We start from the raw sequence: 17,587 nt of genomic DNA, 5'->3' as shown, positions 1-17,587 counted from the left end.
GAGATACAGTGCTGGCTTTTACTGTATTCATTGTCAACTCGATTGGAAACCATTTAATTTCTTGATTGTGCCAGGGTTATATGTTTCAGAATGTTCCTCTAAATACTTCTCTCTCTCTCTCTCTCTCCTCCAGGATCATGGGTCTTTATGTGTCAGTGGTTCTGGTCATTGGCAAGTTTGTGCGAGGCTTTTTCAGCGAGATCTCTCACTCCATCATGTTTGAAGAACTGCCATGTGTGGACCGCATCCTCAAACTATGCATGGACATTTTCCTGGTGCGGGAAACTGGAGAACTGGAGCTGGAGGAAGAGCTTTACTCCAAACTCATCTTCCTCTATCGCTCTCCAGAGACTATGATCAAGTGGACAAGAGAAAAGAATGAAGACTGAAACTGTTTTGTAGCTGGTGCGGCATCGCATGGTTAGACGTTCTGCATCATGATGTCCACTTCGGCCTCGAGGCCAGCTGGAACCAGTAGAGCTTTACTGCTCTTGTGACATTGTATAAGTTGAATGATTCAATGTCTTATGAACAAGGAGTCTATAGCCATTTCTCCAATGCTAGGGACGTTTTTGGCTTCTTTGCACTCAGAGGTTCGGATAACTGGGGTCAGGTTAAGCCTCTGTGCGTTATTCTACCGGGACTGTGTTTATTTTTGTCAGTAAGCTTTAAAATCAGCCTCTATAGAACCGACTCAATGTGAGTGATTAAGACGCTAGCTGTAAGGACCTGAAGACGCTTCCCCAGTGTCCTAGTTGACTAGTGGGCGCAGAATGGTAGGACCTTCAAAGTCCAAATCCAAACACTATTAGAGTGAATCTCGCAAAACCCTGGTTATACTTTATCCCAAAATAACAGGAAGTTATATTTTAGGACTAAGTTGTTCCAAACCTGAGTTTCTTTCTTCTGTTGAACAAAATGGTATTTTAAAAATGCACGTTACCAAACGGTTGCTTGTCCTCACTGACATCCATAGTATGGAGAGGGTGAAAAAAAATGCACACAGTTGGAAATGGGTACCAGAAACCATTTGGTTAGCAGAATTCTTCAAAAACATTTTGTGTTCACTAGAGGTTTGGAACAACATAAGGCTGAGTAAACCATGACAGAATTAAAAACATTTTCAGGGCACATTCCCTCTAAGATTTTGTTTTTTTATAGGAAGTCTATAAGAGTTTGAAAACTGACTGATTTCTATAATATACATTGAAATTCTTCTTCTTTTTTTTTTTAAATGATTCTTATTACTATAATACAGTAATATACTGAAATCATCATAACGTTGTGCCCAAGTAATACTCAGAGATATCATAATGTATAAATATTCCACAACTGAAATATTGTGAATGCTTAATTGGCATGGAAATTGTCAGGCAAAAAAACTAATTTAATTAATAGATAATTTTAACGATCACATAAGTAGGCTTCACTTTCTTTCTAGTACTTGTAAGTTCCTGTGACTTTGGGGTGAAATATAAACCAGACATGGTTTTGGGGGTTTTGTGAGATTTTCACTCATTTTAACTGTTTACAAGCCAAAGTATCTTAGGATGACAGCCGTTTAGTATTTTCTTTCTGGTTTTACAATTTCTGATCAAACACTTGAAGTCATTTTTCCTCATAAAAAATACAATCAAGTAATTTGAATCTGACATCTACATTGTTGTTTCGAATGGAAAGTGCCACACTTCCATTCGCTAAGTGCTGGAATGCTGTGCTTAGCAATTAGGGTTATTAAGTGCACACATTGTGTAATGAGTGTGCCAAATTTCATCTGTAAGGGCTGGAATAATCATTTCCACTGTATGGTTGGGCAAAGGGCACAAACAAGTACTCTTTGCTTTTTTTCTTCAGAAATCAAATGTGAGCCTGTAAAAAATTCCTTGCTGTCTAGTAGTTTGCTAAATTAAGAAATCAAAAATGTCTTCTGCACAAATAAATTACTGTATTAATGATTGTGTAATGTTTGATTTATTACTAAATGTAGACATGGTTATATTCAAATTTCGGCAGGCATATTCACAAATGACTTTTTTATTAACTTGCAAATAAAAACTATGGAATACTTTTATGATTTGGTTTTGAATCGGGTGAAACCATGCATTAGCAAGGCTAGCACAGATACGGTCCCCTACAGAAAGCTGTTAATTACTTTATCTAAACCAAATATCTGCTAGTCTCCATCTTCCTCATCGTCCTCCAAAAGGTACTCGCTGATTTCCATCTTCATCCGTGATCTGTGGAAAGAAACCGGTAAGTCTCATATATACAGAACACGTACAAGCTCAACAAAAAGCTACAACTCCAGTGATATTTAGCAGAAGGGTGTTTCAAAATAGCCTCACAGTAATAAACAGGACAATGACTGCTAGAGTCAATGGTGCGCAGTTCATCAATTATAACAGAACTTCAGCAGCTCTACAGAAGCAAACCGTGTCATTGTTCAGTTCAACGTTGACTCAAGTTAAATGGTGTCAATTTTGCAAAGTTCATCAGTTATGAAATAAGTTAAATTAGTTCTACAGAAGACAATCATTATTTAGCTAAATTCAGACAAAGTGTGTTCTTTGTGTCACAACAGACTGAAATGTGAAGTCTTGAGTGTTATTTCTCTAATGCAGGCAGCCCTCGAATCTGTGATCGCATTGTGAAAGGTTTGAATACATCCCACCGTGGATGATTTTATAGAGCTTTGGCAAAAGGGACGATTAACGGCAGTCCATTTATCTTTAGCTTCCTCAAATAATGTATATGGCTTCAAAAGACATATATAGCATATGAGTCATCTAGACCACTTTAATGGTGCTTTACTTTTTTTTTTTTTTACTTGACAATCCAAATCCTCATTTGCTTTTAGTGTATGGAAAAGCATCCAGATATTCTGCTACCTTTGTTTGTGTTCTATACAAGCAGGAAAATCATTCTGGTTTGTAAAGGGTGAGTAAATGGCATCTATTCTTATTTATAAATTATTTAGTCTATGGAGCAGCATTTCCCACCTTTTCTGTCGTTTTTCTGCCTCTGTTGTGATGTAAGGTGGAAGAGTGTTTGTTGCTACCTGTAGGAGAGAGTAAGCTCATATATTATTAACATTACTGATACATATGTATGAGGACAGTTGACAATTATTTCCCTAAAATAATGTAGATTCATGGACATAGTCCTATTATGCAACACATTTTTGAAGTACAAGTATTCCATATAGTATCTAAATTGATATAAGCTCATAATATCTCAAATTGGAATATTACAGTAATTATAAAAATAAATGGAAAAATACTGTTTTATATGACATTGCATGTGAAACTGCTGGACACTGCTGTGATGCCATGTTATTACCACATACCAAAATGAATTGGATGAATGCAGTACAACTAAGGATTGGACACATGAGTGCTGAGCTTTTCTCAAACTCACCATGTCTTTGATGGTGAGTCTACAGCTGTAACACAAGAGTGTCTTTAAGTCCTGGTGTGAAGGCAACCTGAAATACAATTCAGAAACATTTTAAAAAGAAGCAAATCAAATACATTCCAACTGCTGACTCGACTTAGGCTTAAACTTGAAAAAGAGGACACAACGTGCCTGTTTGAGGAACAGCAGTCTCCACTCCCACAGCCCTGACCCTCTGTGCAGCACTGCTCTGGTGCATCTACAGACGGGTCCTGACGTTTAAACTGGGACAGCTGCTCAGATACCAGAGTAGCATGGAAGGCAGAAGCTTTATCTGCAAGCAAAAAAAAAAAAATGTTAATCTCTGTTAATGAAGGTTATTATTTTATTTTTTTGTCAAGCTTGTTTTTGGAACATGGTAGCTTTTTTTGCATGAATGTAATAATCTGTTTTAAACTAGACTTTAAAATGGTAGGAGGAAAGGCAACTAGTTCACTGGAATAATGGTTGCACTTTATTTTACACTACGTGTACTAACATGTACTTATAGTGTACTTACAGTGTATTTATCTAAGAAAGTTCTTGTAATACAAGGTAACTACATGGGGTAGGGTTAGGTCTAGGGGTAGGTTCAGGGTTAGTACCAAGTTATTACATAGTTATTGAAATTACTATCATAAGTACATAGTATGTACATGAGGAACAGGACTGTAAAATAAAGTGCTACCGGAATAATTACAAAAAGACAGTAAAGTAAGAATACAGTAAGTACATTTAAAATGGAACGCTGCTAGAATTGTTACGCTTGAGTTGGTTTAAATGATGAAATAACTGCTGACAGCACTATTTTAAGTCTTTCCCAGTCAGTAGCGTGCCTGGAAGCAAATGACACCCACATCTCATCAATGCTCTTACTTTCGCCTGACAAGTTTTTAAAATGCATCGTGTATTAATGAGTATTTTACCCCATGAATTTTATGCACTTACTCTGTAGTGCGATCTGCACAAGTTTATCATTTATTTCCACAGAGCTTGCATGTAACTAAATGATGTAAAGCGGGAGCTTTACGAGACAAATGAGCATAGGCAAGAGAGAGAGAATTCAATTATTTCCAACATGCACTCATCCAAGGCACTTTTATTTCATTAATGTTAAGTGTTTGAGACTTTGATGGAACGGACTTCCACTATGTGACCCCATGAGTTCACTGCGGTTCCTCTGACAGATTTGATTTCCATTATGTGACTCAGTAAGATTGTGTAATCCATTTATCCTTGGATGCAATAAAACAAAACGCATTAAGGAAATATCCTTAATACATATATAAAATAGTAAAAAGGATTATCGGTCGATCTCAGCTTTAGGAATAAGGAATTGAGGACCATGTCAACGTGCGACATTAACATGACCTTTGTTAGGTGTATAACCTACCTTCTTTAGTGTCGAGAGTACAGAGACACAGCAGGCACTTAGAGGCAGGCTCAGTCGTTTGACTTTGAGGAGGAATTACCGTATGAAGTTTCTCACTAGTTCTGGAGAAAAATCATTAGGACAAGTCAGACGATTATCAGAGGACACCAACTGAATTCTGGGTCAGAGCCATTGTTTTCAGATCAATGACCTGTAGATAGTGCTAACGGTGGACGGGAAGTCCGACTGTAGGTTGGTGACGAAACTCTCCGTCAGTCGCTGGATGCTGGCTTTATCCTGGGTCTGAAATTAAAGTTTACAGATCCAAATCATCATGATGGCATCAGAGCTGTTGTTTCAGATAACATAGTTTCAAATCTACTTTGAATAACTCATGATGAGAGTTTGCGATGGCATTAGCTGGTAAAATAACCCAGACAGCTGTTTGGGCAGAGAGCATTCATTCAGGAATCCTCACCTAAGCCTGAAATAGCAGGAGAGGTATACATGACTGACAGTGTAATGACAGACTCTCACCTTGGTATCCAGTCCTGAGATAAAAACTGAGGGCACGTTAAACATTCTGCTGTAGAAGGCGATCTCTTTGGATGAGTAGTCCCTCATGGGGCGCACTATCACCACATCCCCATACCGAGCATCCGAGAAACCCTACAAAACAGCTTCATGTTGATATAAGAAACATTTGGGCTTGTTTTAATCGTATGACAGCACAGAACAAACTTTCCTCACCGTATCTGAAGCCAGTGCTGCTCCGCGACCCAGAGCGATATTACTGAGCAGTTTGACGGCCAGTCGTGAGCAGCTGTCTCCCATCATGACCTTCGAGTAACCGTTCTCACGGGCAATGTGCAGAATCAGGTGCAGCCTGCACCAATAAACATTTACAAACTGAACTCCTTATAGCAGGGCATTGCTAAATTCTGGATTATGATTGGTTCAGAGATGTCCCAACACAATTTAGGTCAATTAATGGCATTCTACAGTCATAATGCTATTATAGTAAACTAAAGCTAAAACTTAAGTGTTAAATTATCGCAACTAAAGCTATTTTTATTACTTAAACATTAACTGAAATATAAAATATACATACAAATATTTTCTCATTTTGTTTAAAGTACTAACTGGAGTATTAACTGGATTAAAAGCATAGCGTAAAAAAAAAAAGTTATAACTAAAAATTTTAATAAAATATATTTTTTAAATAATAAATAAACATAAGACAAAAATTACACATCAAAATTGCAAAAACTTAACTAAAATAAACAATTAAATAGAATAATTTAACAAAACTTTAAAAATTATTAACAAAACTATAACAGTATATTCATGATACTAAAACAACACTGATGACCACCAAACCAAGTAACTGAGCATTTTCTTCCATATTTTATGGGGAAATATTCTAAAACAAGGAAATACAGGGGGTTCGTGAGTTAATAAGAAAGGTAAAAAAAAAAAAAAAAAATTATGAAAACAATTTTTGTTAAATTACATTTTTTTTTTTTTTTTATGTTTTTCTCAATCAAAATAATGCTTAAAGATTAAATACTTAAACTTCATAAGAAATCACCAGCATTACAGATTTTTGAAGGTGTTGTTAAAGTATTAAAAATTAAAATATAAAAAAAAATATCAGGGGGTAATTTCAAATATGTATTTTAGATCAAAGGATTTTGCTGACACACACAAAAAAAAGAAAAAAGTTAGCAAAGCCTTGTTCTAAAATGTAAAATCCCACATAGCAACTTCCGTTAACACGTTTAAGGATGAAAGCAGGTTGATTTTGTAAAAACAAATCTTTTTCTAACAAGGTTAAACCAGACAAGTCTAAAATCTTTTGATGAGGTCATACAGAAAAAGAGAGAGAAAAAAGGTAAGGAAACTAACCATCTGGCATGCCCAAATAGACTAAACTGTCTAAATAAAAAGAGGATAAAGACATCATTACGGTTTAAAAAGCTCCTTAACGTTCACTACAATCACTTTGAATGAATACGCAGTTCACCGGGGATAAGCCAGACACATCTCTTTTAGATCACTTCAGTTAAAGAGCATAATATTAAAAGGACACAATACAGCAATATCCTCCATAGATTGTCTTCTTAACTGTTAGTTATAGGCAATAAAAAAGCTTGAGAGAAAGTACTGAGTGACATTCACTGTGAAGGCAAATGTCACTAATCACTCCAGCACTCACTCAAGACTCAAACAGACTTCAGAGATCAGTTCTTCACTGATGAATCGGTCTAATGTCTCACAGAAGTGATCAGAGACAGGAGGGGTGAAGGAGTGCATGACGCAAAGAAAGCATCAGGAAAGTAGCACAAAAAGCTTGGAGAAGGTGACTCAGCTGAGCCACTGTCATTATATTAAAAAAGTAATTAGTAAAACAGAAAGTGCTAATAAATCATCTTGTGCTTGGCTCTTCAAACTCACCGTAAGGTCTGTAGCATATCCTCTTTGGCGGTGAGTGTCTTCAGAGAGGAGAACAGCCTCTCTAATGCCAGCTTGTGTTCGGGAGAGTCTTCTAAACTGAGCTGAGCCACAGCACTGGCTACATTCTCTTCTGTGAGTGTCTGTTTCTCTTTGATATACTGATCCACCGCTTGTTTATAGCCTGGATTGGACGGGTCTGGATCAGATGTGCCAGGCACCAGTACAGAGCTAGGCAGACTGAAAACCTAAAACACAGTCGAGAGCAGTCAGAGTCTCACTCACAACAAACGGTCGAAGTACTAAAGCTAAAGAGATTCATGTCATTTAAGATGTGGACTAATAATGTTATGCACTGGGTCGGTTTACCTGCTCTAGAGAAACTATAAAGTAAGGGAAGCCAGTGTCTGTGAAGATGCTCTTCAGCAGAGCATTAGACCTCTGCCGCTCGTCTGCACTCCGGCCACAAGCTCCACCATCTAACAAATACCGTACACAAGCGTTCAATCCTAAAGCATACATTTGAGAAACAGGAATAATGTCATATTTGTCCAATCCGAAGAGATTTACCATCAATGTGTATGATTCCAGGCACAAATCGTAACTTTTTGGGAGCCTCCCGACTCAGCCCCTGAAAAAAGAAAGCAGGAAGTCAGATTTATTCATACCATGCTTTAAACAACACTGATTGTGTCAAAGCAGCTTCCCAGCAATTGACAGTGTTCATTTCATGAAACGAATTCAATTTCAGAAGACAACAGGGTCATTATTCAGCCCAGGTAAATTCAGTTCAGTTCAATAACAGCGTCAATGTTCATCAGTTATGCAATAAATTCAGCTATAAGCTGCTCTACAGAAGGAAGGTCATTATTTAGCTAAATTCATTTCAATAATACTGACGTTAGAGAGAAAGTGTCATTATCTAGCTTCATTCAGTTCTAATCTCATTCTCATCTGATAGTGTCAATAAAAAAAAAATATATATAAATATTAATCTTGGGAGAAACAAAGCACGGTCCAGTTCTCCTAAAAATGAACTGAAATGAACTAGAGAAATAAAGACGGCTGGAACCAAGCCTCAAATGGTGACATGTTTAAATGGCTGGTTAGAGCTGGTAGACCACTTTGAATCATCAGCAAACAAGCCAACATGTTCCTCACACACTTTGGCCCATTGTGTTTGATAAAAATGGCTGGAGTAACATGGTGTTTTTACCTCTTGAACTTGCGAGAGCATCGAGCAAGAGGCTGCGCCACCAGAAACAGCAAGAAGAACCTAAGAAGAGCAATTAATGAGAAGGTCAGTGAAGTTCAGCTGAAACTGTGGGGATGAGCAGTCAGTGTAGATGTTGAAGGATCGAAGGAATGCAGCATCCAGAGAAACCATGTGTTTGTTTTTTACTCTTTATGATTTTTTTTTATTAATTACAATTTTTTTCACTAATTATTTAAGCATTTATATAATTTTTATTGCTATGCTTGGTACGGTTGATGCATTTTATAATTGTAAAATTAATATTATGGTAAAGATTTTACATTTGTGCAGGATAGACAAAATACAGGATGAAGTCCAGTTCAGACGAAGTTTGGACAAAGTCTAGATGAAGTAATGATTAGATGTAGATTATTCGATAAGCCCTGCTAATTCTTCATCATCATCACTTTGTCTACTCCCAGGCTTATTAGAAACTTTTAGTAATTACAATGTGGGCACCAGAATTATATATATATATATATATATATATATATATATTGCTGTAATGGTGATTGGATCTAAAATATTTGGTACAATATAACATTGTCAATAAAAATAATTAAATTTCCAGGTTTCTCACTCTTTGGCCAATGAATTTTCACTGATCTGTCCATGTGTTTTTTAATCATTACTGTATTAAGATTTTTTTTAAAATCCTCTTGATTTGAATGATTTGCGAGTCATTCGGCCATTTTATGAACCAAGAACTGATTCTTTGAAAACAAACTAAACATTGCTGCAGCTCCAAACTAAATCCTGGAGTTAAAATATTTTGGAGCAGAACATGACTAGAAAAAAAAAATTGGTATTTTCTGGTTTTCTATTACTGTGGAACCCACTGAAACTAAGTAGGTCAAGAGACTATTACTCTATATACATATATACACACACTATACATATACAAATATACACACACACCCATACACACTGAACAAAATTATACAGAATTACAAAATTCTAAATGCAACACTTGTTTTTGCCCACATTTTTCATGAACTGAACTCAAAGATTTAAGACTTTTTCTTTGTACACAATAGGTCTATTTCTCTCAAATATCGTTCACAAATCGGTCTAAATCTGTGTCAGTGAGCACTTCTCCTTTGCCGAGATAATACATCCACCTCACAGGTGTGGCATATCAAGATGCTGATTAGACCGCATGATTATTGCACTGGTGTGCCTTAGGCTGGCCACAGTAAAAGGCCACTCTAAAATGTGCAGTTTTATCACACAGCACGATGCCACAGATATCGCAAGTTTTGAGGGAGCATGCAATTGGCATGCTGACTGTAGGAATGTCCACCAGAGCTGTTGCCCGTGAATTTAATGTTAATTTCTCTACCATAAGCCGTCTCCAAAGGCATTACAGAGAATTTAGCAGTACATCCAACTGGCCTCACAACCACAGACCACGTGTAACCGCACCAGCCCAGGACCTCCACATCCAGCATCTTCACCTCCAAGATCGTCTGAGATCAGCCACCCAGACAGCTGCTCCAACAATCAGTTTGCATAACCAAAGAGTTACTGCACAAACTCTCAGAAACCATCTCAGGGAAGCTAATCTGCATGCTTGTCGTCCTCATCGGGGTCTAAACCTGACTGCATTTGTCTTCATAACTGACTTGAGTGGGCAAATGCTCACATTCGATGGCGTCTGGGACTTTGGAGAGGTGTTCTCTTCACAGATGAATAATGGTTTTCACTGTACAGGCCAGATGGCAGACAGTGTGTATGGCTTTGTGAGGTTGAGGGGTTTGCTGATGTTAATGTTGTGGATCGATATCCAGCAACTTCACACAGCCATCGAAGAGGAGTGGACCAAAATTCAACAGGCCACAATCAACAACCTGATCAACTCTATGTGAAGGAGATGTGTTGCAATGCATGAGACACATGTGGTCACACCAGATACTGACTGGTATTTGGACCCCGAGTATATATACATTTACCTTCTCCTGAGGAAAGATGACACGATTCTTTCCCAGCATGGCCCGAAACTTGTGAATGAAGTACTCCTTAAAGCAGGACCTAGTAAACAGATACATAAAGTTTTTGATAAGGCTGAATCACATAATTAAGTGTAAGTGACATATTGAGAAGATTAATGAATCGCCTACCGGCAAAATGCATCATTGACCCGAATGATGAGCACAGCAGTCCCCTCCTTACATTTCACACACTTCCTGTTAAACCTAAACATGTCACACATATTAGAGTTTGTTCAATTTGTCAATAAGAGCAAACAATAAATATGAATCACTATAGAGCTATAATGTTCTTTTAGTACCATGTTAATGTGCAAGAACATGACTGCAATTCAGTATCATCAGGTATCATGCCGTGTCAAAGTATCGACATCGCACCATAGTGCACTAAACACATTGTGTTTACAACAGAATACTGTGGTGCTGGAACAATTATGGAGTCATATTCGCAAAGATATAAGGGTACTATAATCACAATAGAGGTCCAAAACATTGTAAAAACCATTCTTAATTATTTGTTGTTACACATCTTACGTCGGCACGGGTATCTTCTCCTGGTTACGCTCCAGACCATTATAGTCTTCTTCAACTTGACACATGACCGCTTCACATTCACAAACTAAGAGACAAAACGAGTCCAATCATACGATACTTTTCTTCTACCAGCTCAGAAATGTGTAATTCTCTCAATACTTATTCAATGGAATCGTGGCGTACGGATGTTTTCACGTGTGTACAGTACTGTATTTTCCTGACCACTTTTGATGACGTGCCGTGACCACGCCCATATGTTTGCTTTGTTTGATTACATCAGTTTAATTTTTAAAACGTCTGACATTAATGTAATCTGTTTTCTTAATGTATTATTTTTTATTTTCTGTGTTATACCATACACAAAAAAACAAACTTTGTATTTTTAAGCTTTTTATGTTTTTTTTTATATTCTGAATTTTGTAAAATGATTTATTTTGTTTATCGACAATTAAACTGGTATATCATCCGTATGAAATACCTATATCATTCAAATATAAAATATAAAAAATACGTATTGTTGGTATTATTTATTTGTATGTTTAATGCTATTTTAAGCTGTAAGTTACAGTATGCGTCGTCTGACTTTAATGTATATTTAAGAGTTTTTAGTCAAAAATAAATGTTCAAAATATTCGAATTTTATCACTTTTATCATATAAAATAATATTCACCCTTATTATTATTATTTTTTATTATTATTATTATTGTTATTGACAACGTAGACCTATATTTGTCACATTCGCTACATTCGTGTTGACGCCATCTATCGATGCTCCATGGAATTGTTATGAATACCATATCTGGGATATGTAGTTCTGTTAAACAGTCTCTCGCTGTAAATAATCGCAATAAAAACTACAACTCCCATCATTTTGTTGGTCTAATCGGATCGAGACCGTTCCGTTAAAGCTACCATGTAATGTTTACTTCTTTTGAACAACGGCGTGTCGTCCTTGGTTAACACTGTTGGAGATCGCAGATGCGGTATCTGATGCCGTGTAAATCACATTTTCCCTGCGAGACACTCGTTAAAACCGCGGAATCCCTTTTGCATCGGCAGTATTAGTGGTTCATCCTGCGGTCCGTGTTCATGATGGCGATGTTCCGCAGTTTTGTGTCTGCTGCTCAGCTCAGGCAGCATCAGCAGCAAAATGGAGCCGCTGCAGCCGCACCTGGGGAGAGCCTGGAGAGCCAGTTCTCCTGTCCCATCTGTCTGGAGGTGTACCACAAACCTGTCAGCATCGCAAGCTGCGCCCATACGTGAGTATAGACAGTGGCGTTATGTCAGTTTCCATTTAGTGTCTCTGTTGTAGAGGCAAAATTATTTTAGACAACATTGTTTTAGATAAGATTAAATCCTGCATAACCACACACGCTTTCGGTATGCGTGTTATTATTATGAATATTAATTTTGTAATGTCAGTCTTTGAAGATAGAAGTAACGTTACTGTTCGCATCGCTTTGTGATTGCACGCCTCCCACATTATGTTTCTTTGTCAGCCTCGGGACATAAAAAGGATGCGCGACATCTGCATATTTTTTTATTTTTTTATGTATTTTATGAACTTAAACATTAAATAGAATAATCATATCCGTCATTTGGGTTTTTTTAAGTTTCACTTCCCATCTGTGCGCTGCGCAGGAGAGAACAAAGCGAGAAAGCTGCGAGCGATAATTCATAGTGATATCTGTTTCGGTTCTTTGGAAAGACTCTTTGGAACCGAATCGCAAATAGAACTGAATCAATATGAACCGAGTTTGATATATCGACTGATCATTTGTAGCATACGTTTTAATTTGTGTCAGCTGAGTGGGAGTACAATTAGGTTTACTGTAATTCAAATGGTAGATATTTGGTTATTTTGTTTGTAAAATGAATATATCCTGGGACACTGTAAAACTTGTTGGTAACATGTGATGATTTTGGCTGACATTTAACAAAAACTCTCATCATCTAACCGAATTAGAAAACTTCATAAGACCAATGAAAAAAACCTTTTTAGTGAATTGTTGGCCTTCTGGAAAGTATGTTCATTTACTGTACATGTACTCAATACGAAGTAGGGGTTCCTTTCGCTTTAAAGGTACGATTTGAAAGATATTTGCAGTAAAATATTCAAAAACCAATAGGCTAGTGTTATATATTTTGTCCAGCTGATTACTAACAATATCTCTAATGTTTTCAACTAAATGCTGATGTAAATCATGAGAAATTCCCATTCTAAACAGTGACACGGGGCAGTGCAGTCGCCTGTCAATGACGTTAGTTCTTCTTCTTAGTTTTAAGGCAGATTGCAACCATGGATTATCAGGTGCATACCGCCACCAACTGTATCGGAGAAACCACATGACAACAGTGTTGTGGACAAATGCGGAAGTAGCTTCGCGACAAACTTCAACTAGAAAGAGATGCCGATCTTGCATGTGTATTATGCGACATGTGAGTTGTTTTGATTCGTATCATTACAGAAAACGTATGCTATTTAAACGTATTCTATTTTATGATCAACAAGATTAGTATAATGGGGCATACACACCAAACAGGGGGGATCGCGTCTCTAGACCTGCGAAAGGAAGCGTCTGATCCATAGTCTGATCGCATCTTTATATTGATTTTTCTATGTAATCTACTCGCGCAAATCGTTGAACTCGCGTTAAATCCATAATTTATGTTTCCGTCTGATTTGATGGCCATCAGCGGTTGGGTAGAAGACAACAAATCCCATCATCCCACACTCTTCATCAATCCACGCGATTGTTATTGTTTTGATAGTGCTCCCTCTAGTGACAGGTCCTACAAACTGTACCTTTAATTACTGCCTCAGTTCAGCGTGGCATGGAGGTGATCAGTTTGTGGCACTGCTGAGGTGGTATGGAAGCTCAGGTTTCTTTGACAGTGGTGTTCAGCTCATCTGCATTTTTTGGTCTCTCGTTTCTCATTTTCCTCTTAACAATAGCCCTTAGATTCTCTCTGGGGTTCAGGTCTGGTGAGTTTGCTGGCCAGTCAAGCACACCAACACCATGGTCATTTATCCAACTTTTGGTGCTTTTGGGCAGTTGCCAAATCCTGCTGTAAAATGAAATCAGCATCTTCAAAAAGCTGGTCAGCAGAAGGAAGCATGAAGTGCTAAATGGGTGCTAAATGGGTGCAGTTACTTTGGTTTTCAAAAGAACACAATGGATCAACACCAGCAGATGAAATTGCACCCCAAATCATCACAGACTGTGGAAACTTAACACTGGACTTCAAGCAACTTGGGCTATGAGCTTCTCCAGCCTTCCTCCAGACTCTAGAAAACCTGCTCTCATCTAAAAAGAGGACTTTGGACCACTGGGCAACAGTCCAGTTCTTCTTCTCCTTAGCCCAGGTAAGACGTCTCTGACGTTGTCTGTGGTTCAGAAATTAACAAGAGGAATACGACAACTGTAGCCAAATTCCTTGACACGTCTGTATGCCTTGACCCCATACAGCCTCAGTCCATTCTTTGTGAAGTTCACTCAAATTCTTGAATCAATTTTGCTGGACAGTCCTCATAAGGCTGTGGTTCTCTCGTTTTTTTGTGTGCATCTATTTCTTTCACACTTTTTCCTTCCAATCAACTTCTGTTAACATGCTTGGATACAGCACTCTGTTTACAGCCAGCTTCTTTGGCAATGAATGGTTCTGGCTTAACCTCCTTCTGGACAACTGTCAGATCAGAAGTCTTCCCCATGATTGTGTAGCCTAGTGAACCAAACTGAGAGACCATTTTGAAGCCTCAGGAAACCTTTGCAGATGTTTTGAGTTGATTAGCTGATTGGCATGTCACCATATTCTAATTAGTTGAGATATTGAATTAGTGGGTTTTTGTTAAATGTGTGCCAAAATCATCTCAATTGAAAGAACCAAATACTTTTTTTTAATACACAAGTTTCACAATTTGAGTTGAATTACTGAAATTAACTTTTCCACGACATTCTTATTTATTGAGATGCACCTGTTTGATTGACATTAAAACAATTAACCCCACCTGTCACTCAAGTGGCAATGCTTTAATTATGCAGAACTTCAAGGCTTAATATAATTTAAACGGATGAGTCATAAAATAATTCACCGAAATTCAAAAATTCACAGTTGTCATGAAGGGCAAAATTAGCTATATAGACCAAAATATTTTTTTTGTACCAGGCTGTAAACGTTATTTTCTGCTGTAAAGTTGGGCATTTTAACATGGGGAGTCTATGGGATTGACTCCCTTTTGGAGCCAGCCTCCAGCTGCCAGTCAATGAATTGCTGTTTTAGTCACTTCCTTGTTGGTTTCAAGAGAGGGAGCGGAAGGTTGCCGCTTGGTCTGAACATCCTACCCCTCAAGCTCAGAATCTGCTCCAGTTGTATTGTAAACAATAACATCCTCTATATTGCTTATCAATTTGAGCCCGATACGGTAGCAGATAATATTAATGAAGAGGATTGCACAGAACCTTTGCAAGCATGGCTCTTAATGGTAAGTTTGTTTGTTGTTGTCTCATACTTTTAGATATGCTATTGTTTGGAAATGCTTCTGCTTCTATTAGCTTTTAATATACAGTTTATTCTGATTAAAGCTTTAAAGGGGTCATATGATGCTATTTAAACTTTTCCTTTCTCTTTGGAGTATTACAAGCTTTTGGTGCATGAAGAAGATCTGTAAAGTTGCAAAGGCTAAAGTCTTAAATCCAAAGAGATGTTCTTTATCAAAGTTAAGACTTTGCCATTCAAACACGCCCCACATGTCTACGTCACTATGTGGAAATATTTGCGTAATGCTGCCCAAACGTTCACGCAAAGAAAGAAGGTATGGTTTCAGTAACCGCAGTTAGTGTTGTAGCAGCCATGGAGATGCTGTGTGTATGTAGGCAAAAGCAAAAGCGCTTTAATTGGCCTTCCGAAAGTAAATGCATTTAGGAACCTTTAATATTACTTACAACAGAACAGCAATGCATTTTATGGATGACCGTTTCGTGAACCTGTGAGAGGAGGTCATTCTGACAAACATTCTGGTGCTTCTGAATCAGCTACTGTAAGTATGTTTTGTTATTAGTTTAAGTATTTACTTTTGAATGGTCAAATGCAGAGTTTTGGTGTGTGTGTGTGTGTGTTAGGGAGGCACGATCATGATTTTTCATGGCCGATTCCGATACTGATTTTTTTACAAGCAAACTGGCCGATTCCGATTTTTTTTATCTTTAAGCAATAAACAAGAAAGAAGGAAAGTGTGCATAAACAATATGTTTATTTGGTATTTAAAATAGGGGTGTGCACGGATAGTCGAACATTTGAATATTCGTTCTGCTCTAATTATTCGATAAATAAAAATGATATTCAAATTTCGCAAAAAAAATAAAAAAAAATAAAAAAAAGTTCACAATAAAAGCTAATTTGGTCACTTTCTGTGATCCTCCACGGCATATTTGAAGATGTATGCAAGCAAAAAATAATTCATGAATGAATAAGGGGCCATTTACATATCGCGCCTACAAACGCGTGGAACAGAAACGCTAAGCAACAATGACACGCTCTCTCCATGAAGACGCGGAAATTTCAGCAAAGGATAAATGGATTTGCAACACAAAAAATTGCTTTCAGTAACTCTGCTACTAAATTTATTTGAAAATGGCAGTCCATATATAGCTATGATCAGCTGTTCCTTCATCTTGGCTGAGCTTTCAACGTTGTTATGGGAAAGGATGAAGCTGAATGTTTAGTTCTTCTCAAATGACCTGCGGTGCGCTTTGCGGCATTCTGAAAAGTTGAGATGTTTTTAACTCGATGTGGTGCAGATGCGCCTGGAAAAAACGGGTACGTCACACCGCGTGCGCATCATGACCACGTCGCTTCCATTATGAGCGCACAAAAGACGCGATATGTGAACGGCCCCTAAGAACTGCGGTCTTCTACAGTACTTCAAATATGCCGTGGAGAATCACAGAAAGTGGCCAATTTGAAAAACATTGTTGCGGCATCTCTCAAGCAACAAAGTGACGTCTTGGGAAGCCCGTGGTTGGGCGTTGGCTGAAGACGCGGAGTTGTGTGACTGGTTGAAGTTGAACGGGCACTCGAGGTCAGACTCAGAGACACATTACAAAACTTAACTCAGAAGTAAAGAAGTAAAGTTTGACGAGACTAGGTGGTGTTTCTTCTCATCGTGGCTAAGTAGCAGCAAGCGTGCAGGCCGAAGCACTCTGGAACCGCGCTCAAAGAATGCTAAAAGTGATGAATAAAAGCATGGCCAAAAGCTAAAGCTAAAAGCAAAGCTAGAAGCTAAAAGCTAAAAGCAAACTAAAAGCATACATGACTAATAGCAGAAGCAAAGCTAGAAGCTAAAAGCTAAAAAGCAAAGCTGTATGCTTTATACATGACTAATAGCAGAAGCAAAGCTAAAAGCAAACATGACTGATAACAAAAGCTAAACAAAAGCTAAAAAGCAAAATTTTATGGTGTCTTGAGTATTTAAACTGGCCTGTTGGCCACACCACAAATGTTGTCTTGACCAATCAGATATCGTCTTTGCTCGGGTTATCATAAATCATATG

At 37.7% G+C, this 17,587-nt stretch overlaps 3 protein-coding genes across 3 annotated transcripts in view; 2 read left to right on the top strand and 1 right to left on the bottom strand.

Moving 5' to 3' along the window:
• Positions 1 to 1,953, top strand: part of piezo1 (piezo type mechanosensitive ion channel component 1 (Er blood group)) — a 100,173-nt gene extending 98,220 nt beyond the window's left edge. The window contains 1 exon segment of the mRNA XM_026268165.1: positions 134 to 1,953. Within this exon segment, the coding sequence (XP_026123950.1) occupies positions 134 to 389 (256 nt within the window). The 3' untranslated portion in view covers positions 390 to 1,953.
• On the bottom strand, positions 1,953 to 11,281 carry ctu2 (cytosolic thiouridylase subunit 2 homolog (S. pombe)). Its single transcript, XM_026268166.1, has 15 exons — positions 11,036 to 11,281; positions 10,634 to 10,708; positions 10,466 to 10,544; positions 8,475 to 8,534; positions 7,829 to 7,889; positions 7,628 to 7,737; positions 7,262 to 7,506; positions 5,555 to 5,690; positions 5,342 to 5,473; positions 5,016 to 5,107; positions 4,826 to 4,926; positions 3,586 to 3,727; positions 3,418 to 3,484; positions 3,000 to 3,058; positions 1,953 to 2,237 (listed from the first exon to the last, which is right to left on the bottom strand). Exons 1-15 carry the CDS (start codon positions 11,098 to 11,100, stop codon positions 2,174 to 2,176), a joined length of 1,488 nt encoding a protein of 495 aa, XP_026123951.1. The 5' UTR covers positions 11,101 to 11,281; the 3' UTR covers positions 1,953 to 2,173.
• A 621-nt stretch (positions 11,282 to 11,902) lies between these two features.
• rnf166 (ring finger protein 166) overlaps positions 11,903 to 17,587 on the top strand; it is a 70,178-nt gene continuing 64,493 nt past the window's right edge. The window contains exon 1 of the mRNA XM_026268162.1: positions 11,903 to 12,295. Coding sequence (XP_026123947.1) covers positions 12,126 to 12,295 — 170 coding nt within the window. The 5' untranslated portion in view covers positions 11,903 to 12,125. The remainder of the gene's footprint in view (positions 12,296 to 17,587) is intronic.

The sequence above is a fragment of the Carassius auratus genome, chromosome 7, assembly GCF_003368295.1.
Source record: "Carassius auratus strain Wakin chromosome 7, ASM336829v1, whole genome shotgun sequence".
Classification (NCBI taxonomy): Eukaryota; Metazoa; Chordata; class Actinopteri; order Cypriniformes; family Cyprinidae; genus Carassius; species Carassius auratus.
The sequence above is the reverse complement of the archived record's forward strand: the minus strand, read 5'-3'. Positions and strand labels throughout refer to the sequence as shown.

Excerpts from the sequence above, each read along its gene's own strand:
- ctu2 (XM_026268166.1), bottom strand. The coding sequence starts at position 11,100 with ATGTGTCAAGTTGAAGAAGACTATAATGGTCTGGAGCGTAACCAGGAG. Across the intron at positions 10,545-10,633 it reads GTCAATGATGCATTTTGCCG|GTCCTGCTTTAAGGAGTACT; the intron begins GTAGGCGATTCA and ends TCTGTTTACTAG. Across the intron at positions 3,485-3,585 it reads GACTGCTGTTCCTCAAACAG|GTTGCCTTCACACCAGGACT; the intron begins GCACGTTGTGTC and ends ATTGTATTTCAG.